Source organism: Petaurus breviceps, unplaced genomic scaffold (assembly GCF_028583685.1).
Source record: "Petaurus breviceps papuanus isolate PSGF00001 unplaced genomic scaffold, PetGlider_PUasm1.0 98, whole genome shotgun sequence".
In the NCBI taxonomy this organism is placed as follows: Eukaryota; Metazoa; Chordata; class Mammalia; order Diprotodontia; family Petauridae; genus Petaurus; species Petaurus breviceps.
The window spans coordinates 7,021,414-7,045,018 of record NW_027187460.1 but is presented as its reverse complement, the minus strand read 5'-3'; the positions used below and the strand labels follow the sequence as shown (position 1 = coordinate 7,045,018).

Sequence of the window (23,605 nt, the reverse complement as noted above, 5' to 3'; positions counted from 1 at the left end):
ACAAGAATCTAAGTGAATTATCTATGGTATGAAAGCTACTAAGTACATGAAGCAGGATTCAAATCCAGCTCTATTTTAAATTCCCAATCCAGTGTTCTATGATGATCTAAGATTCCACAGCTGGTGAGAGACTGGCCAGTTTTACACAGCCATAAACCACATAACTGTATTTACTCAGTGGGAGCTGCTTGAATTGTAAGCAGAAGTGACTAAGTGTAGATGACATTGAGGTACCATGAATAGCATAAGATTTTCTTGTGGGTTAATAATTACAAAGGGATGACAAGGTTGAAAGGAAAATGTATAGAAGGGAAAAAGAAAGGCTATGTTTTTCCCAAAGGTATTCACATATATCAAAGAAACACTGTTTTCAGGTTCCAGATGGGTTACCTTCTTTAAGCACAGACCATAAACTATGCAGGATTAAACAGATGTTATAAATGAGCATTTTCTTATGCTAAAAGAGAAGTTCAAGCTGGAAAATTACTTTTGAAATGTAGCAAGCCTGACTTTGGCAATAATAATTGTGATTTACGTGTAATTCAGTACTACTTAAAAGGGTATTGATGCTGATTATTTTATTCTGGAATCCTTAACACATGGACAAGAATAATATTTTTACATCCATAATCTCACTTGAACCTCATAACAAAGTCTCAAGGATGGAAATAGAAATATTACGTTTCCAGAGTGGTTATTAGCAAGTATAACAAAGAACTGAAGATTTCACATCCAGTAGGGAGACTTTTGAAGTGACTTGCACAGAATGTGAAACATCTGCACTTCTGCAACAGGCAAGTGACTATAGTTATCTATGTTCAAAGTTCAAAGTTCCTTCTTATAAAGAGAGTAGAAGGGCTTGAGGCTTCTCCACTCTCCAGGTAATTAAGAATAAAAAGCCCCCAAAACAAACACAGAAAACAGTTATAATAAGAAATAGAATTAATACCACTGATGGCAGGGTTTACTACAGAGGGTGCAATTGACCAGGTGGTGCTAGTCACTGCCCTCTCCTCTTTATTGTTTTTATCTCTAGAGATTTGACTACAGAATTAAACACAGATTCCTCTTTGGCACTTAAAGCCTTTTACAATCTTGCTTCAAGCTAGTTTTCCTAATTCACTTATTACAGATTATTCCCTCGCCCATACTCTACACTGCAGCCAAGTTAGGCTTCTCACTATTCCTCATACATGTCACTACATCTCCCATTTCTGTAACTTTTGCACTGGCCACGTCCAATGCCTGCACCCAAGAATTTTGAGTTTCTTCTAAGATTCAGTTCAAGCATTATACAAAGCCCTTCCTGACTCCCGTACTCCCAACAGTTACTTCCTTAGCCCTTAAATCACCTTTTATCTATTTTACATATAATATACATGTATACATTCTCACTCCTGGCTGGAATGTAAGCTCCATGGGGGCAGAGACTTCCATTTTTTGTGTTTGCGTCCTCAGTGCCTACCTATCATGGAAGCCTGGAAAATCAGAGGTTTTAAAAAAAAGCTTACTGATTGATGCAGGGCTATTAAGAAGATCAAATAAGATAAAGTATGTACATCACATTTTAAGGCTGTAATGTATATACTATATATATACTATATAAATAGCTAATATGATTACCAGCCTAAGATTCCATGATTCTGCTTACTATTCACATTTTACAAATGAGAAAACTGACACTCAAAATGGGAATTAACTTGCCCATGGTCAGATGGCTAATAAGGATCAGAGCCATGACCCATAGTCTGTTGACTTTAAAGCTAGTGCACTACACTGTTTCTCTTGGATATATTCTCTTCAATGTTATCTGCCTAAAACATAGTATAATGCTCCCTTCTTAAGTAAGGTTTAAGAGAATGCCAGAATTCTTTGAATTCAAGTGAAAAAGAAGTTTACGTTGTATGGCTGTATCAATGAATGGATGAAAAAAAAAGGAATTAATTAAGCATTCATTTCAATTATTTATAGCATGGTGGTAATAGCTGTAGCCACCTTTACTCCATTGTCACAAATTGTATCCTCGACTAGAATAGCCACATTACCAATGCAAGAATTATTCAAAAAAGAGGGTCAGACAAGACAGGAAGGTTGTATCAGCGTAAGCACTTCCATACAGCCAATGACAAAGGACTGTCATTTCCGCCAACAAAAAGGCCCAGATATTTTTGTTTCATAAGGTTTAGATGGGGAAGAAAACTTAAAAATCATCCATTCTGTCTCATTTTCTCAGTGATGAAACTGAGGCTTAGAGAGGTTAAGTGAGTTTTGTAAGATCACATAGGTAGCAAGTAGGACAAAATAAATCCAAAACATCTGACTCCAAATCTAGCTTTCTTTTGATTCTAGTATGTTTCTGGAAAACATAAGTCAGCATGGCACAACGGGAAGAGAGCCAGAATCTCAAAGCTGCAAGCCCTTAATTTGAGTCATGCTTCTGATATTAACTATACGACCCTGAGCAAGTCACTCAAGTTCTTGATTCATTTACAAGGTGATGATAACATTTTATTACCTACTAAATATGACTATTGAGAGAAAGAGACTTTGTAAATTTTAAAGTGCTGTGTAAATGTTGTTGTTATTGTTATTTGCCTCTCTGAAACTTACATTCAGCACACATCTCATCCTCTTATACGAGGACAAGTAAAAGAAAGGAATTTACAACACACCAGGACATGCACAAACATTTGGTTTGTAAGAATCAATAGCAGGCATGCCTTGACATAGGTGAGTTGGTGACTATGTCTCAGCAGAATAGGTTATTATTGTTGAAAAAAAAAAGGAGAGGTAGGTTCACCTAGAACACTAGGTTACTGCCCCCTATCGCCAAGATGTAGGACATACCACCCTTCAGGTTTGGATTTATGGGAACTATGTCTTAACTGTCCCAGGACAAGTGGGGTCTTTTTGAAGAGGATGTGGCTGTCTATGTGAAACAGGGCTTTCCAGGAGGTTTTACTCAGCTGCTCATATTGTGAAGAATATCTACTATTTATGAAACCTGGGTCTATTTTTTTTTTATCTCTAAGATAACTGATTTAAGTTTATTCCAGTATTTAATCTTTATACATGATAAACAGGAGAGACGTAAATACCTAAATGGAGAAGCTAAGTGGCATCGTGGAAAGAGTGGAGGTCTTGGAGTCTCTTTATGAGTTCAATTCCAACCTCCGACACCTATTATCTGTGTGATCCTGGGCAAGTCACTTAACCCTGTCTGCCTTAGTTCCTCATCTGTAAAAATGAGCTAGAGAAAGAAATAGCAAACCACTCTAGTATCTTTGCTAAGAAAACCCCAAATGGGGTCACAAAGACTTGAACGTGACTGAAAAACAACTAAAATACAAGTACCTTAACATCTGCTTTTTAAAAAAAGCAACAAGAAGGGCATTCATTAATTTTGGTGGATCTATAGTAGTCTTTTCACATTAGAGACTGATCAAACTGATCTTCCTAATGCATAGGTCTGATCATATTATACACACTGTTCCCTAGGCACTAAATTCTAATGGCCTCCTTTATCACCTCAGGATCAAATACAAAAATCCTGTTTGACATTCAAAGCTCTTCATAACCTACCCCCTCTTACCTTTCTTACACTTGATTGCTCCCCAAATAACTTTGCAATAGAGTGACACTAGAATCCTTGATGTTCCTTTTATAAGACACCATGCACTTTCACTGGCTGTTCCCTTTGACTGGAATTGTTTCCTTCATTTTTATCTCTTGGCTCTCTTCAAGTTTTAGTTGATATTCCACGATCTACAAGGAGTCTTTCTTGATCGCCCTTAATGCTAATGTCTTCCCCTTGTTGATAATCGAATTTGTCTTGTATTTATCTTGTATTTTGTCTATACACACTTATTTGTACGTTTTCTCCCCCCTAGAATGTGGGGTCCTTGAGGGCAGGGTTTGCCTTTTGCCTTTCTATGTATTCCCAGAGCCCTAACAGCACCTGGCACATGGGAGGCACTTAATAAATGCTTGCCGACTCCATAGTCTTGGCTTACTTGTTGTTCCCCAAATGAAGCTCCTTGTTTCCTGCCTCTGCATGGCCTGTTCTGTGTAACTCAAATACACTCCCACCTCATCTCCTATTCTTAAAATCTTTACTTTGATTTAAGGCACCGTGCGCTCAAGTGCCCTCTCTTATTTGAAGCATCACTAGTTGCCTTTCAGATAACTAAAACTGGATGTCCTATAGACAAGTAAATTTGAAGGCTTCCCGGAAGAGATAAAAGACAATATAGTGACCCCCCCAAAAAATGGAATCATTTTTTGAATACTTATTCTATACTCAAAACTAGGGGAGAATTGGCATGTATTACACATTACACATTAATAGCATTCTAAATGGTGTAGTCCATTTAGAATAAGAGAATCCTAGGACATCAAGCAAAAGGAACTTAATTGTACATATTGTTAAAGCTGGAAATGTCCTAAGAATTTACAATGCTAGTAGTACACTGAATATAGATTGTTGTTGGTAGTAATGGTTGTTCAGTAGTCTGACTCTTCATGATGCCATCTGGGGTTTTCTTGTCAAAGATACTGAAATGGTTTGCCATTTGCTTTTTCATTTTACAGATGAGGAATTGAGGCAAACAGGATTAAGCAATGTGCCCAGGGTCACACAGCTAGGAAGTATCTGAGGCCACATTTAAACACAAGTCTTTCTGAGGCCAGGCTGAGCACTCTATCCATTGTGCCCCCTAGGTGCTAAATATAGATTATTAGCACTCAAAGGGTATTCAGGAACTAGAATGCTCAAGCTAGAAAGGGCTGTAGAACACAAAATGTTAGAACACACTATTAAAACACACAGAGTATAAGGGCCTTTTTAAGACAAAGTGTTAGAACTTAACAATATTTGAACAGGGAATATTAAAACAAGAAGAAGCCTTTACAGTTGTCAACTCAGTCTAACTGTTGCTTTTTACAAGTGAAAAAATGAAGGCTCAAAGAAATTAAACAACCAAATAATGGGATTACAGATTCCTAGTACCACTGTTTACTTAAAACAAGTTGTTGTTTTTTTTCTTTTTTGTTCTTTGCCCAGTTGTTGAGTAGATTTATATCTACCTATAATTTTTATAACAGAATTGGTATAATTGCATTTTTAAAAAAAAATCCTTAAATAGCCACCTTTATTTACTGGTCTAATCCAAAAATTTCTAAAATAGTGTATGGATGACAAATTACATCTGATAAAAAAAACACCTCTAAATATTTGGAAAATATCATTAAAAGCACATGATGAAATTATTGGCCAATTCAAACTTTAGCTGTTCCATCTGTTTGAATTCTGACTTACAATAACAAAAGTTGACTGTTCAGTCAATACCAGATGTCACTCCAGATGCTAAAAAGAGAAAGACAAGAGACAGAGACAGAGATGTGTTCTTAATGTAAATTATCTCAATACTTCTTAATTAAATTCACTCTACAGCTTTTCTTAATGGGAAGAATACAGCAGTCAGGTTCTTCTAAAGAGAAAGTCTCTCATGGTTGTTGGCTTTCAACGTCTCTGGAGTCTCCATAGTTAGTAAGTTTGTAGCTATAACAAAGGAAGGAAAGGAATTTCTTGAATCATTTAGGCTGGGGCAAGGAAGTACAAGAAAAAGTTTCAAATGAGCTTTTAAATTTTCTTTTTGAAAGCACATTAAGGGTTTAATATTCAAATTTTTTTTGGCTTTTTTTGGAGGGGTAATTGGGGTTAAATGACTTGCTCAAGGTCACACAGCTAGCAAGTGTTGGGTGTCTGAGGTCGAATTTGAACTCAGGCCCTACTGACTCCAGGGCTAGTGGTCTATTCACGGTGCCACCTAGCCTCCCCTTAATATTCAAATTTAAGTGGCTTTTAGTACAATTTAAGTACTTAATGACCACATATTATGAGCCTAGTATTGAAGAGAATCCAAAACTGACATCACTGTTGTAAGATAGGTGACCTAGTGCACATAGCCATAGGCCTGGAGTCAGAAAGACCTGATTTCAAAACTAGTCTCAGACATTTACTAGCTATGTGAGAGTGGGCAAGTCATTTGTCTTCTGTTTGCCTCAGATTCCTCATTTGTAAAATGGGAATAATAATAACTCTCAGAGTTGTGAGGATAAAATTAGATATTTGCAAAATTCTTTGAAAAACCTGAAATATTACATAAATTCTAGCTATTTTTATTACCAAAGAATTTTAAAGCTGAAAAGGTTGTTGTTACAAACAGGTGCTCTGAGCTGGAAAAGACTATACAACACATAATGGTGCTGGGATATAGAAAATTAAAGCAGAAATGTAGAATATTAAAGTTTTAAGGTAGCTTTAAAGATCCCTCTGACCAGACTTCTCAATTTTGTTGCTGTTGCTCATTTGGATCTGACTCTTCATGATCCCATTTGGGGTTTCCTTGTTGAACATACTGGAGTGGTTTGCCATTTTCTTCTCCAGCACATTTTACAGATGAGGAAACTGAGGCAAACAAAGTACAGTAACTTGCCCAGAGTCACACAAGTGTCTGAGGCCAGATTTGAATGCATGAAGATGAGTCTTTATGACTCCAGGCCCAGTACTCAATCTGATGGTGCAATGGGACCCCTAAAAGCCCCTGAACTTTCCCACAAATTTGAGCACCCCAGTCCCTGGTGTTTCACCTAAGGCATCAGGCCGATCCCAGTCTACCTAGATACTCAAAAGTCCTTTACTTTTCCAGCTAAGTGGCCCTACCACTTAGCTGCTTTCATATTCTGCACCTGGCCCACCCCAGGTTACTTACCACTCCTTAACTGTATCCACATCTTCCCAGTCTTTTTCCGTATAAAAGTATCAGTCCCATCCTCATCACATTCACAGATTTACTAGAAATCTTGCCCACCTAACCAATGTTATTATAAAACCTTACTACTCATACTGAAAGAAGACTTGAGTGGTCTAATTCTTTTGAGGCAGACACCCCCTTTATAATTGCATTTTCAGGTTCTAAGCACCCCAAACAGTAACATATCCACTGTTCCTCCTACCCCTCTCAACTTACAAAGACTGAGGCCCAGAAAAGTGATGTGATTTGCTTAAGGTGATAACATGAGTGAAGGAGTAAGAATAAGAATACAGATTTCCAGAATCTTAGTTTAGCACTTATTCCCTATTATGCCACAGTTTCTCCTAAGAAATATATGGCACACTCTTTGTGTTTTCTCTAAGTACATTATACTTGTAATTCTCAAACATACTAAAAAATACTCAAACCTAAGTCTCAAGCTAGATCATTTTATCCCAGAAAAATATATAAATCATCATCTAATTTCCTTCTGTCATTTACGAAAAGACCTCACTATAATAAAGAGGAAGGTGTGTATTGCTTTCAAAAATAAGAATAATCTTTTACATTTATAAAATATTTTACTGTATTTTCCCTCACATTGAGTATTCCCCTCACAGCAATTCTGTGGGGTGATTCTGTACAAGTTTTATGATTTCAACTTTTGCATGTGAAAGCAAAGTGAATCATACAAGATAACATAATTAGGCAGCAGCAGAGTCAGGTCTTGAAATCAGGACTCCCACATCTAAGTCCTATGCATTCTACTAGACCTAAGGTTCTTAAAGGGTGGTCCAAAGACCCCTGGTGGATACCTCCCAGGGAGTCTATGAAGTCAAAACTGTTTTTTCAATAATATTGTGATATTATTTGCCTACTATAATACTCAAAGGTGGGATTTGAGTAGACTCTTGAAGGAAGTCAGAGAAAATAAAAAGTTGAAAAGAGATAGAGAATTACAGCTGAGAGGAATACCTATTACAGAGGCATGAAGATGGGAGATGGAATATTGCGATCAAGGAACAGCAAGTAGGCTGCTGTCACTAGAACCTAAGAGTGCATGGATGAGACCAAAATATAAGAAAATCAGAAAAATGGGAAGGGTCTAGGTTATAAAGATCTTTAAATGACAAACAGGAATTTATATTTGACCCTAGAGATAATAAGGAGTCACCAGAACTCGTGGGAATGTATGTGGGTTGGGAAGGGGAGATGCAAAGGGTGACATAGTCAGACTTCTGATACAGAAAAATCCCCTTGGCATCTAAGTGAAGGACAGACTGGAATGGGGAAAGACTTGGGACAGGAAAGATTAGAAAAGGACTGCAAGGCAAGACGAGGTACTGAGCACCTGAACAATGGTGGCAGTTGTGTGAGTGAAGAGGATGGGGCATATGTGAGAGATGTGAAGGTAGAAATAACAAGGTTTGACAACAAATGGGATACATGAGGTGTTGAGGAGGTTGTGAATCTGGGAGAGGTTACCTATAAGGGAGCTGGGAGGATTTGGGAAAAAAAGAGATAGAGTTCTGGTTTTGGACATGTTGAGTTTGAGATAACTAAAAGACATCAAATTCAAGATGTCCAAAAGATAGTTAGTTGGTGATGTAGAACTGTAACTAAGGAGAAAGGCTAGGACTGGATATATAGATCTAAGAATAATCTGCATATATGAAAACTGAATCAATGGGATATGATGAGATTATAATGGGAGACAGTATAAATCAAGAAGAGGAAAGGACCCAGGACATAGCCATGGGGGACACCCAAGGTGAGAGGATGATTGATGAATGATGAACCACCAAAGGAGATTGAGGAGTAGCCTTCCCAAGAAGTAAAGAAGAAACCAGCCAGTAGGTTATGGGGAATTCCCAAGCTATACTTTGAGATCTACAACATTTAGAGAACAGAGATTATGCTTCTTTTTCTTGGTCTCTGGGGGCTGAACCAGAATCACTGAGTAGAAGTCTCAGAGAATCTGATTCTGGCTTGAGATAAAGAAACTTCTCAACAATTTTGCTGCTGTTTGGTCAATTCAGTCGTATCTGACTTGTGATCCCTTTTGGGATTTTCTTAGCAAAGATCCTAGAGTGGTTTGCCATTTCGTTCTCCAGATCATTTTACAGATAAGGAACTGAGTAAGGTAAAGAGGGTTGAGCCACTTGTCCAGTATCACACAGCTGGGCAGTGTCTGCAGTGAGATCTGAACAAGTAGAATTATGTAAAGGTGGAACATGTTCCTAGGGAGGCAGTGAGAGTCTCATTACTGGAACGTATTTAGTATTACTTTTTTCAGTAGAAGATTCTGGATGACAACCTGTCAGAGACTGTATTCAGGGAGAGATTTGCAAGATAGCTCTAAGGTCCCTTCCAATTCTGAGATTCTAAAATTCTGCATGATGGATGATTCTCTAATTCAGAGAATTAGGGAATCCTCAAGTTAAAAAGAGCCTTAGAGATCACCTAAGGACAATTTGATGTACTGTCCATCAAATTAAATTTTGTTAGACCACCAGGGTTGAATTTTCAGGGAATTATAATAGTAATTTACAAAATAATAGTAGGAATATTTGACTAATGAAGTTAATTTCTATTTTCAGTTTTCTGGTAGACAAAAAAGGATGACGACATAGAGATGCAAAGAGGAAGGAAGAAGGAGTCTTAATTGTTTGCATGTTGTCTTTCCCATTAACCTGTGAGCTCCATGAAGGCTGAGACTGTTTTTTTTACCTTTCTTTGTATTCCCACAGTACTTGGCACATAATGGTTGTTGTCCTTCATTCTCAAAGAGGAACAAAATGACATCATTACATTGGAGGCAAGTTACAGTGCCTCAGACTATGGCCAATCAGACCAATACAAGCTTGGAAGGTTCTACCACAGGTTAGGCACAAATAGTCCATCACCACTTGGGGCGGTGAGGTCTCTAAATTTGCATATCTCGAGTTTTTTGTTTTGTTTGTTTTTTTGAGCTATGTGGCACATAATAATACATTTTGCTGGCTGACTGAGGAAAGCATATGACATACTTACAAAATAATGAGCAGTTCAGTTTGGCTGTAACAGAAACTTTGGATAATATTAACAGCAGATAATACTGGAGACTACATGGGGTGAGTAGAAAGAGAAACCTGGTGTCTCATTTGGTCTCATCATGAACTAAGGACATGACACAGGGCAAATCAAGTAATCTCTTTATTCTCCTCACCCATAAAATCAGAATAATAATGCTTGACCCCTGCCTCCATCATTGGGTTATATATATATATATATATATATATATATATATATATAGACAAAATGAGGTAATGGATATGAAAGAGGTTTGCAAACCATGGTTTCTCACAAGTAAAGTGACAGGAATAAATAAGATATGTCCCGAACTTCAACAGGGCATTACTCACATCATGTTTCTTCTATCAATACTCACCTTCTTATGAACAGAGACAGAGAAACAACCAAGATAAGTAGGTGCACTAGCCATTATGTAATATAATCTCAATTGGGCTGTCAGTGAGGCAAAGCAGTCCTTTGATTCATCTCTAATTAATTCTCTCTCCTCGAAGAAGTTATCCAAACCTACTTTTGTCAAGCTTCTCATGCCTCCTTTCCCCACAACCTTCTCACATCACTTCCCTGGGGAAGCTGAAAGAACAAGTTTTGTTTTATTTCTTCTCTTTGCATCCTCAGCATATAATACACTGACACACACATATTTGGCACTTAGCAGATGTTTGCTGACTGATTGAGGGAGTTAAACACATCTCCTCCAATTTCATCTTTATCAGATGAAGTAAATTGGTTTCCCTCCACTCCTATTTCTGACCCAAAGTAGTACATCCACCAATTATTCTAACTGATCAACAAGTCTAACATTCTTCAATCTGGTATTAAAGGCTCTCTACAATACACTGCTCCTCTCCACAGCCTTTGTGTTTTAATCACGTTATAATATTGGCTGTCCCATGAATATATACTATATATATGTATATATGTGTGTGTACATATATATATATATATGCCATTGCTTATGTCAATCACTTACACTTAGAACATCCTTTCATTCCATTTGGACCTATTGAAATCCTAACCAACCTTCTCGAACCAATTCAAATGCCAACTGCTTCAGGAAGGTTTTCCTGATTTCCCTAAGTCAAAAAGGCACCCTCCTTCCTAGGAACTTGGAGAGTACTTTGTTCCCCTCACATATACACTTATTTATTATATTCTCTTTTTCCTTATGTGAATCACAGAATCTTAGCATTGAAAGAGACCCTTAAAATTTATGGTAATCAGGTAATTACAGTTGCTACACACACACATATGTATGTATATGTACATATGTAATGCTTTTCAAGTTTTCAATATCCTTGATGTACATTATCACATTAAAGTCTTGTATCAGCTTCATGAGCTCAATAGTATAGGTATTACTTGGCAATATTCTCATTTTATAGATGAGAAAACAGATTCACTGAGGTTAAGTGACTTATCCAGTCACATAGCTAATAAGTTTCAGAAGTGGAAAGTGAAGCTAGTCTTTTCTGATTCCAAGTTCAACATTAACCACGATAAGAAATTGCCTCTTTGTTAACAGACTATTTCCCTCTTCTTCATCAGTAGACGAACAGCTTATCTGGACGCTTCCAAGAAAGGAAAGCTCACTATCCAGTGGGAACCCATTCAATCTTAGACAACTCTAATTAGTGAGAAGTTCTTGCTGATATTTAATAAAATCTGCACTCATAGAGTTACCCTTGGGAGACAAGGAAAACAAATGTAATCCCTCTTTGTATCCATGACTTATTTCACTTGCTGTGCAGAAATCATATTTCATTGATGATTTTATCTGATCATTTAGCACAAAACAAAGGTCCTTGTTCATGGTAGTCAAGAAACATGTATTCATCCCAGTGCTAGGCACTATAGGGAAAAGAAGAAAAAGAGAAGGCAGAACTTAAAACCATGAAAAAAGGACAACTGATATAATGGAAAGAGCACCAGACTTAGAGTTAGGAATACTGGATTCAAATTTTTACTGTGATTCATGATAGCTCTGTGACCCCAAACAAATCACTTCCTCTATGCCTCAATTTCCTGATTGTGCGAAATAGGAATCATTATACCTATCTATCCCACTGGCCTATTATGACAAAAGCACTCTGTTAACTATGAAGTTTATATAAAAATTGGCTAGTTTTGTTCTTTGAAAGAAAATACACACACACACACACACACACACACACACACACACACACATATATACGAACATTTGATTTTAAAACTTTGAATTCCAGATTCTTTCCCTTCCTCTCTTGTCACCCACCCCTACTGGGAAGATAAGCATTTCAATATAGGTTGTACATGTGTAGCTAAGTAAGACATTTCCATAGTGAATATATTGTGAAAGACTGACTACATTTCCATCCATCCTATCCCAATCCCCACTTGTTCTATTCTCTACTTTGATCCCATCCCTTTTCAAAAGTGGGTGCTTCCAACTTCCCTCCCCCTCCCAGGCTGCCCTCCCTTCCATCATCCCCCCTCTGATCCCCTTCCCCTCTACTCTCCTGTAGGGTGAGATATCCTATTTAGTGTGGATATCATTCCCTCCCTAAGCCAAATTCAATGAGAATAAGGTTGACTCATTTCCTTTTGCCTCCCTATTCTTCCCCTCCATTGTAACTGTTTTCCCTTGCCTCTTCTACATGAGATAATTTACCCCATTCTGTCTCTACCCATCTCCTCTCATTATATTCCCCTCTCACCTCTTAATTTCACCATTTAAGTATCATCCCTTCCTATTAATTTGGTCCTGTGCCCTCTTTCTATGTATATCTGTAAACATATACACACAATCACATATGTGTTCGTACACCCATATACCCTCCTATATAGACATATATATGTATACATGTCTATATCTATATATCTATATCTATACATTTCTATTACCTTCAATTATTCTCTTACTAACAAAAGTTTCATAAGTTACAATTATTGTTTTTCCATGTAGAAACGTAAATAGTTCAACTTTGATAAATTCCTTATGATTTCTTTTCCCTGTTTACCTTTTCATGCTTCACTTGCTTCTTGTGTCTGAATGTCAAATTTTCTATTCGACTCTGGTTTTTTCATCAAGAATGCTTGAAAGTCCTCTATTCCATTGAATGGCCATATTTTCCCCTGAAATATGATACTCAGTTTTGCTGGGTAGGCGATTCTTGGTTTTAATCCTAGCTCCTTTGACCTCCAGAATATCATATTCCAAGCCCTTCGATCCCTCAGTATAGAAGTTGTCAGATCCTGTGTTATCCAGATTGTGTTTCCAAAATATTCAAATTGTTTCTTCTTGGCTGCTTATAATATGTTCTCCCTGATCTGGGAATTCTGGAACCTGGCTATGATATTCCTAAGAGTTTTCTTTTTGGGATCTTTTTCAGGAGGTGATGGGTAGATTCTTTCAACCTCTATTTTGCCCTCTGGTTCTAAAACATCAGGGCAATTTTCCTTGAGAATTTCTTGGAGGATGATTTCTAGGTTCTTTTTTTTTATCATTACTTTCAGGTAGTCCAATAATTTTTAAATTATCTCTCCTGGATCTGTCTTCCAGGTTAGTGGTTTTTCCAATGAGATCATTCACATTGCCTTTTATTTTTTATTTGTTTGGATATATTTCATAATATCTTGATTTCTCATAAAGTCACTAGCTTTCATTTGCTCCAATCTAATTCTGAAGGAATGATTCTCTTCAGTGAGCTTTTGAGATTCTTTTTCCATCTGGCAAATTCAACTTTTCAAGGCATTCTTCTCCTCATTGGCTTTTTGAGCCTCTTTTGCCATCTGAGTTAGTCTATTTTTTAAGGTGTTATTTTCTTCAATCAGGTTGTTGACTCTCATTTCATAATTTTCTTGTATCTTTCTCATTTCTGCTCTCAATTTTTCCTCCATTTCTCTTATTTGGTTTTCAAAATCCTTTTTAAGCTCCTCTATGGCCTGTAACCAGCTCATATTTTTCTTGGAAGCTTTTGGTGCAGGAGTTCTGACTTGGCTGTCTTCCTGCCATTCCATGCTTTGATCTTTTTTGTCCCCAAAATAGGAACGTAAAGTTGGACTGCTCTGTTTGCTTTGCTTCCTTTGCTTGTTCATGTTGCCACTCAATTACTTGTCTTTTGTGCCTTTTGCCATAGTATAACTCTGCTACCAGAAAGAGGAGCTTTATCCCAATTGCTGGGGTTTTCGCAGGTACTGGAGCTATTAGTTGTATGCCCTCTCTGAAGCCTCAACACACTCTGGCAAGCTGGTCACGCAACCCACGACCTCCACCCTAGACAGCGATCCAGATACAAGCAGGTTAGAGCAAGAACAATTGCCCCTCAGACTGGTTGGTTGGTCCTCCTACAATCTGCAGGCCAGGAGCTCTGAAGCAGCTGCTTCGTGCCCCGGGGACAAAGGCTGGATCACACTCCCAAACTCCCTGTTCCCGCAAAGTCTACACTGACCTCTCACTTTGTCTTTGGCATCTATGGGTTGATAATTCTGGAAACTGCCACAGGGGCTGGTGATCTGAAGTCCCTCCAGCCAGAGGCTAGTCAGGCCACCCTGAGGCTAAAACCTCGGGCTTGGCTCCCAGTGTGCTGCATTGGCCCCTTCCTGATGGTCTGCTGGGAGCAGGAGGTTAGCTTCTCTCTGTCATTTTGTGGGTTCTGTAGCTCCAAAGTTTGTCTAGAGTCATTTCATGAATTGGAGGAGGTAGAAGCCGGAGCCACATGGAAGTCCTGTTTCTACTTCCTAGTTTTGTTCTTAATGGATATGATAATGGCATAACTATATGACATATAACCACTTAACCTCTAAAAGATCCAAATTCCTCTTTTGCAAAATAGGGATAAAAACATTTACATTACCAATATCCCAGTGTTTTTCTAAAGAAGGTGCTATGTAAATCTTAAAGGACTGTGGATCTAGTCTCATTATTACTTGTTGGTTTCTCTGGTTAGTATTGGACAAATATTGGTAAATCCATTGCACACCATGAATCCAACCCAAGTTCTGTAGGCCTGGAATCTGCTTCATGTGCACTTCAATCTAAATGCAAATGTTTCATGTTTCCAACAAGCTCCTGAGAGATTGACTGTATCCTCTCAGCTCAGGGTTAGCTGAGTTCAGAATGAATAGTGTTGTAGCTCAAAGAAATTGTTTTGTCCTGTATGTAGGCTTATAACATTTGCAAGTATGATACCAGCTTGGACCAACAATGTCCATCACACAGGACCTTGGAATCCAAGAGTAGTTAGAAAGTCATGAAAATTCTTGATCTATATTTTAAACAAAGAGACCAGAACCTTTTCCAAAGGACAGTAGATGCCTCCTATGAAATACCCATGTTGAAATCATATCTTGATTTAATTAATCCTGCCACTGTTTGTACTATGTCTGGACTCCTCTCTGGAAAGAGCCTGTCAAGAACATGACTGAATCCTCTAAATCTCCTCATGACTATGTCAATCCCTAAAACTATGGTCCCACCTACCAACTCCTCCTTCAATACCAAACATCTATGAAAAGTTGTCTATGCCTCCTGGCTGTACTTTCTTACCTATTTTATCACTAAAATAACCTTTTTTCTTTCTTAGCTTTCCTTGTCAGCTGATTCTGAGCTTTTGTATTCCTTACTATTCTTAGCAGGAATACTACAGTAATTCCCATATTATTCTTATAGGAATATGCATGCTATGGTGTTATAATCATTCTTTGCTACCTGCATCCTCCATCACCTTTGCATGGCATCAGAGAAATTATGACATGACTTGCAGAAAGGAAACATGACTTTGATTTGAGTGAGGGAGGGCTGCGCAACGTCACCGGCTTCACTGTCTCCTCCAGAGCCATCTGGATTCAGGGACCATATATTCATCAGGATGATTGGAGATAGCCCAGGATGCAATGGGAGACTCTGGCCCTTTTAGGCTAAGGCCTTTTCACATATTCACTTAAGAGTGAGATAATGCCTTTTCAGTGAAGGGATGGCCCCTTTAATTAGAAAAAAAGAAAAAAAAATTAAGCTGGAAGGTTGCTGTTCCAAAGAGAAACAGTTACCATTGGCATTCACTCTAAGCTAGGAGCGTCCAAAATACAGCCATTATGTAGAGCTTGTACAGGGACCTATTTCTTTCTTTCTTCTTTTACCAAACCTTAAACCCAGTTCACTCTGAAGCTCATAGATTGGACCACAATAGGTCCCTGCCCTAGCCATATTACTTCTTGTTTGGACAAGGGTCTTTCTCCCTTTAGTCTTTTTCTCCTAACCTATCTGCCACACAGCTGCCAGATGTCTAATGCACAGGCCTGCCATGCCACTGCCCTGCTGAAAAATCTTCAGGGATTCCTCATTGCCTCAGGAATAAAACACAAAGTTCTCAGTCTAGAATTCAAGGCCTTTCACAACCTGGCTCCATTCTATCCATCTTTCTTTCACCACTCCCCTTTATTCACTGTGTATTTTAATTAAAATTAATTCTAACCACTCTGTAATCTCATCCTATACTGTCCTGACTCCATATCTCTGCATATACTTTTCTCCATGCTTGGAATGATCCTTCCTGCAGCCCACTGAGTTCCTTTCCCCATCACTCTCCCTTGCTACATCCCCTCACTTCCTTCAAGGTTGAGTTTCTTGAAGTTCCCCTCCTCCATGAAGTCTTTCATGATCCCTGGCTGAAAGTAACATCTCTTTTATCAAATATTTCATATGACTCTATTTGGACCACTCCAAAAGAAAATATATCATATATTTCTAAGGGCATGCTTTATCTTACTTCATAGCTTATAAACTATTTCAGAGCAGCAATTATTTTTACATTTCTTCATCATCAGCACCATTCACAGTGCATTGTATATAGTAAGGACTTAATTAATGTTTTTTCCCCACATGGTATTTTTTTAATAGCTAAAAGACATTTTAAAAATAATTACAATGATAAGGTCTAGAAAGGACCTTATAAATCATTCCATATATCCTCCTTTTTACAGATGGATAAACTGAGTCTTAAAGAGGGGAAGGGACTGAATCTAGGTGGAGCAACAACTTTTTGGAAAAGCCAGTGCTAGGACTTAGACTGATAATTCCCTATTCATCACGGCCAAGCCTAGTGAATTAAACAGATTACTAAACTGGATCTACATTCTTCCCATGCCCTCCCTTCCCAAGCCAATAATGACAAAATAAACTGTGACTATGAATTAATGAGACCTATTTTGGTATGACTTGAAACTACCATGTTTCCCCGACAATAAGACACTGTTTTATTATTTTTTTTTTGGACAGAAAAACACCAGAGGGCTTATTTTCAGGGGAGGGCTTATTTTAATGAACATTGACAGCAATTTTAATAAACAGGTAAATGTGAACAAAAAAATGTACCTTTATTCAATAAGCAAATCACTGGGGAAGAACAGGATGACGCGCTCACTGCTGCAGCTCTGATTGGATGCAGCTCGGAGCGCAGCGTGCGTTTCACCCGGGGGGGGGGACAGTGCATACAGAGGGTACCGTAATGTAGCGTGTAGCGCAGGGGATCACCTTCACTACAGTAGCAATCTCAATAGGGCTTATTTTCGGGGGAGGGCTTATTTTAGAGGAATCTTACACAGTAAGGGGAGGGCTTATTTTCGGGATAGGTCTTATTATCGGGGAAACACGGTAGTATCAAGGTACTATCATTACCTTCAAGCCATTCTAGGAGCAACAGCAGCAGTACCCAAAGTGTGCCGCCTCCAAAAGAGACCGTCTTAAAGAAAAACGCTGAGGTGGGAGCATAAGCCCTGGTGTCTTTGTTACAAAGTCTGTATTACTATATTCTGTACTAAAAGGTCTTTGAAGTCCTTCCCAGGCTAAATATTCATCGAGGCATAGAACAGAGGGGTTTAAAGCACTCCAAGAGTTCTTCTAATTCAACCTATACTTGGAAAAGACAGACTTCTGCCATATTACTATATTATTGAGAATATATTGGGGAGGGGGGGTTCATTAAAATCTGTTCTTGGGGCAGCTAGGTGGCAAAGTGAATAGAGCATAGGTCCTGGATTCAGCAGAATCTGAGCTCAAATCCAGCCTCAGACACTTAACACACTTACTGTGTGACCTTGGGCAAGTCACTTAACCCCAAGTGCCTTGCCTTCCCCCCTCAAAAAATATCTGTTCTCATATATGAGTTCTTCTACTAACAGCTTCTTTTCTCAACCACTGCATGGGGGTTATACTTGGTTCTTAAAGGACTAATTAGATTAAATGATTTAAATTTCCAAGGTCAATAGGTCAATAAAGGTTGAGGGGACATTAGAGATTATCTAGCTCAATCTCCTCGTCTGAAATATTAGGACATTGAATGCAAAAGAGCCTAAGCAATTTTTCAAGGGTCACACAACTAGTTACAGGGTTCCTATCACAGCCAAATGCTCATTCCCCTTTACAATGAAACCTTCCCTCCCTGAAGTCACAGAGAAGACTAGTAACTAAATAAAATCAGAGAATTTCATAAGTGGAAAGGACGTCAGAGGCAATCCAATCCAACGCATACCTGAACAGGGACGCCCTTGACAACAAATTGCTAACATCAGAATTGGCAATAATTTTTTTCTAAATCAAAGAGACCATAAAACCCCAAAAGCCCTATTCTCACATTAAATCAATATTTCATTATGTGCAGCCTTAAAACTGTTATGATTTAAAGAAAAAACAACATCTATTTAATTCAGATATCCCCATCATGACATTTCTGAGCTATTTATGGCATAAGCAATAGTTAGGAATCTATAATTAAGTAGCTTATTTGGTTTCCCTTTCAAGAACTCAAACACTTATAAAATTGGTATTAAGTTACCCAGTAAACTGCTGAAGCCTTTTTCATTAACATTTCATTCTGTCACCTCTCAAAGGATATGATATTCCAGTGGATGTCTAACTTGCTGTTGATCTCCAGACCTCGGGTTTCCTGTTTCTCCTCTTCAAGCTGTTTGGGGTTTGTAAACTGAGTCCTTTCTGCAGGTGATTCTGGGAAACTCTCAAAGTTGAACTTGTCTACTTGAATCGCCATTCTATAAGAACAGACAGAAAGAGGGAAAAAAAAGAACTAATCAGTAGGGTTATTTCCCCTAAATATCTTGAGTCTATTTGTCTAGAACAGCCTGAGACAATATGATGAATTGTTATAACCACTCACAGAATCAGATAATTTGAAGTTAGAAGGGACCTCAGTAGCAATCTAGACCAATTTATATGCCACAGGAATTCCCTTCATAAAAATACACAAAAAGTGATTTTCAAGTCTCTGCTCGAAGACTTCAAAGAAAGGGGAACACAATGCTTCTCAAGGTGGCCCATTCCACTTTTATTAATTCATAACATTCACTTAAATAATGAGAAATAACAGAGCTACCAATCATGCCTTAACCTTACACTAGGGTCAACTGAGATCCTACTTGGAAACTAAGATACATTTAAAGATTCACACTTGGGAACTGATCTGTGATTCAAAAAAACACCACAAGTTTCCTCAGAGTAATCTCTGTTTTGCAAAGAGATAAAAGATACTCCACCTTATATGCTTTAAATACTTCAAAGATTCAGAATTTTGTCAGCGTGGGTCCCACCTCCTCTGACAGAAATCATAATTCAGCAACAATCAAAACAGTAATAGCAACCCATGTAAACATATTGATTTAAGGTTTATAAAGTACTCTCCTTGTAACAATCATATTAGGTGGGTAGTTGGGTATTATTGTGCCCTTTTGTTGATGAGATAAAGGGATTTACTAAAGGTGACAGAAACAGGTTTCAAATCCAGATATTCCAACTCCCATAGATGGTACTCTTTCTATTATACCATGTAAGATCTTGAGTCTTATTAGATCCTTTTTTTCTCTTCCTTTTTTAATTCCTATCAACTCTTTAAATCCCAAAGCAAATGCCCCCTGCTCCCAAACGATGTTTCTGATGTTCCCCAGTGGGTAACAAATTTTCCCCAAAACAGGACATCCTGATTGTATTTCTCTGATGAACTTACAGTATAAATGTGTATTTACTTTGGTCTGATAGAGCAGCTAGGTGCACAGTGGAGAGTGCTAGCCTTGGAGGCAGGGAGTTAAACCTAGTTAAATCCAAGTTAAAACCCTACCTCAGACACTTAAATAGCTGCATGACCCTGGGCAAGTCACTAAAATTCTTTCAGTCTCCATTTCCTCACCTATAAAATAGGGATAAAAGCAGCACTTACTTCATGGGGTTGTTATGAGAAGCAAATGAGGTAACATATGTAAAGTGCTTTCCAAACTTTAAGGTACTGTATAAATGATAGCTATTATTAAGGTTCAAGGTATCTACTGCTAACTACACTTACAGATAGGGAGCATTGAGGTACCTAATAGCTGTAAGATATCAGGATGGCAGGGATCCATATTTTATAAGACTGTAATGTAATTATCATATAATATTATATATTAAAATAATATGCTATCTTAACAGTAGTTCAAAACAGCAAGTATTATAAGTGAGATTACTGTTACTCTATACAGGCTTGCAGCTGCTATTGATGGAAGGGTCCATAAAATAACTATTTGCCAATATGTCAACCCAAGATCTCTCATATTCAATTCAAGAAATATTTACTTAGCACCTAGTATGTGCAAAGCTTTATGCTAGGAACTGGAAATAATAAAACACAAATTCATAAAAGATGACATAATGGATGGAATTTTGAAATCACGAGGACCTGAGTTTAAATTCTACCTTATATACTTACTAACTGTGTGACCCTGGGCAAGTCACTTAACCTCTGTCAGCCTTGGTTTCTTCATCTGTAAAATAGGGGATAATAGCACCTATCTCACAGGACTTTGTGAGGATCAAATGAAATGGTATCCATCAAGTGCTTTGTAAACATTAAAGTGCTATATAAATGTTAGCTATCAGTAATACTAATAGTTGTCTAATACTAATAGAACTATGTCTGAATCCATGGTTTGATTAATAATTAGATGAAGAAATTCCCTCTATTAAAGCTGGCTGGCACTTTATCTGTAAATCAGTAAATCAAAGATGGTAAGTGATTTTGTCAGGGTTGCAGAGTCAATGTGTGTCAAAAGTTTTTACTTATGGGCAAAGAAAACAGTGTTAGGGTAGAGGGGTTGGGGTGGAAAGAGGAGGAGAATATGAAGCTATATAAAAAAGCCATCTTTATCTCTACTTCTCTACTCACTCTATTCTAAACCTCCAGTAATCTGGCTTCTAACCTCATAATTCACTTGAAACATCTCTTCAATGGTGCCAATGCCATGTTAATTGCATGATCGAATGATTTTTTTTAAACCTCTTTCCTCTTGATTTCCCTGGAGTACTTGACATTGTTGACCACCTTCTCCTCCTAGAAACTCTCCTTTTTGGCTTTTCCTGATACTGCTTTTTACTCATTCTCCTCCTACCTCTCTGACCACACATTTTCTTTCAACATTTCTCTTAAAAATTTTGAGTTCCAAAGCCTCTCCCCCCCTCATTGAAAAGGTAAGCAATATGATGCCCATTATACATGTGAAGACATGCAAAATATATTTCCATACTACCCACATTAAAAAGAAAGAAAAAGAAAGTGAAAAAATATACTTCAATCTGTACTCAGTGTTCATAAGCACTCTTCCTAGAATTGGATAGGATTTTTCATCATTACTTTGGAACAGTCTTGTATCAGGTCTTGATCAGCGTCTTTCATAGATGATCATTACAATTACAATATTGCTGTTTCTGTGTAAAATATTCTCCTGGATCTGCTCATTTCAATTTGCATCTGTTCTTAGATTTTCCTGAAACCCTCCCCTTCATCAATTATTATAGGACAACTATATTCCATCACAATCATATATCACAACTTACTCAAGCCACTCCTCAACTGATGGACAATTCTTTGGTACTACAAAATCAGCTGCTATAAATATTTTTGTACATATATGTCTGACCACTTATTCTTAGTCTCCTTTGAGAGATCTTCAATCATGTCTCACTTGCTAATTAATTATTAAAACCCAAATCTCTGTCTTGGCCCTCTTCTCTAGTCTCTCTATCCTATCTAACTTTTCTCATCAGCCCCTATGGTATAATCAACAGCTCTATGCAGATGATTCTTATTCCTTAAATCCAGCACCATATTCTCTTGAACACCAGTATGAGATTAGTAAGTATCTATGGCCAATTCAAACTTGGATATCCTAAAGGCATCTTAGACCCAACATAATAACCTCTCCACTGACTCCTTCTTCACCTTTGTCTTACAAGTAAAGGTGACCTTTCTTGCCAAGGCAAGTCCCTCTAGGTGCACCTTTAATCTCATTCCATTCCATTCTCCACAGCAGACTGCCCTATCAACCCTAGCCTAGCACTAATCTTCAATCTCTGTCAATAAGTTGCTTCCATGCTTCCTACCAACATACACAGATCTTCCTCATTCTTAAAAAAATTCTCAGCTGATCCAACCATCTGTACCAGCTATCTTATACTGTTCCTCCCTGTTTCAGCTAAACTCCTAGAGAAGGCGATCTACAATACATACCTCCACTTCCTTTCCTAACTCTTTTTTTTAACTCTCTGCCATTTTTGACACAATAGATTAAAGGTTCCCAAACTTATTTGGCCCACCACCCCCTTTTCAATAAGAAATTACTCAGCGAACCCTGGAAAATCTACTTTCATTAACCCTTTAACAATTTTTTTAAAAATCTGCATTATTTCAAAATAAATATAAAATATTTTTAAATGACACATCTTAAATTTAATAGTTTATTGTAAATTTGTGGGGGGGTTTCCTGCATTGAAATTTCGATGATACAATATTGCATCACATAACCATTTAGTATCATATTGTAAACAAGTCATTACATGCACATATTTGTACTAATACATGCTGGACTTTCTCAACAATGCATGACATACTTGCCTGCCAACACTTGTTTGTTAAAACCTGTCAGCTAACTTGACCACTGATTGGTTATAACTTGCATTTTGTGTGTTTATTTGGAAAATAATGTAATTACTATGACTTTAACTGTTATACAACAGATGAAACATGCAGGAATGGTTTTTTCAAAATTTTCTTCTCTTCTTTCCTTAAGTTTCTACTGCCCCCTTATTTTTATTCAATTGCTCCCTCTCCCCACCTGCCACTGCATCCAAGCAGCCCCCTGGATCATTCCAGCACTCCCCAGGGGGTAGTACTTCCCACTTTGGGAATCTGTGCTAGATCACTCTTCTTCTCCTAGATACTGTCTCCACTCTAGGTTTTCATGACATTGCTCTCTCTTAGTTTTCCTTCTGATGGTTCATTCTCAAGTTTCTTTACTCATCTACTAGCCATTGGTCTCCCAGAGGCTCCCTCTATACTATCTTGCTATTTGGTAATCTCATCTACTTCACTGGAGCTGAGTAACCTGTCTTCTGACCTTCAGTCTCACATCATCAGTTGCCTATGGGGCATCCAGAGCTATATATCCTATAGATATTTTAAACTCAACATGTCCAAAATTTATTTCATTATCCTTCCCACACCCACTTCTATTCCCAGTTTCCCTATTACTGTAGAGGGTACTTATATCTTCCCAGTTTCTTCCTCATCTTCTAACACATTCACCTCACATATCCAGTCTGCTGCCAAGTCCAGTCATTTCTATCTTCAACATATCTCTTATATACATCACCTTCCTTCCTATGACACAGCCTATATACTTTAGAAAGCCCCCATCACCTTATG

At 37.8% G+C, this 23,605-nt stretch overlaps 1 protein-coding gene across 3 annotated transcripts in view; it reads right to left on the bottom strand.

Annotated features, from left to right (window-relative positions):
• The window catches only part of TRAPPC9 (trafficking protein particle complex subunit 9), a 1,063,197-nt gene that overhangs the window by 315,197 nt on the left and 724,395 nt on the right, over positions 1–23,605 (bottom strand). For all 3 annotated transcript variants that reach the window (XM_069081231.1, XM_069081230.1, XM_069081232.1), the window contains one exon: positions 18,759–18,911. In XM_069081231.1, coding sequence (XP_068937332.1) covers positions 18,759–18,911 — 153 coding nt within the window. The remainder of the gene's footprint in view (positions 1–18,758; positions 18,912–23,605) is intronic.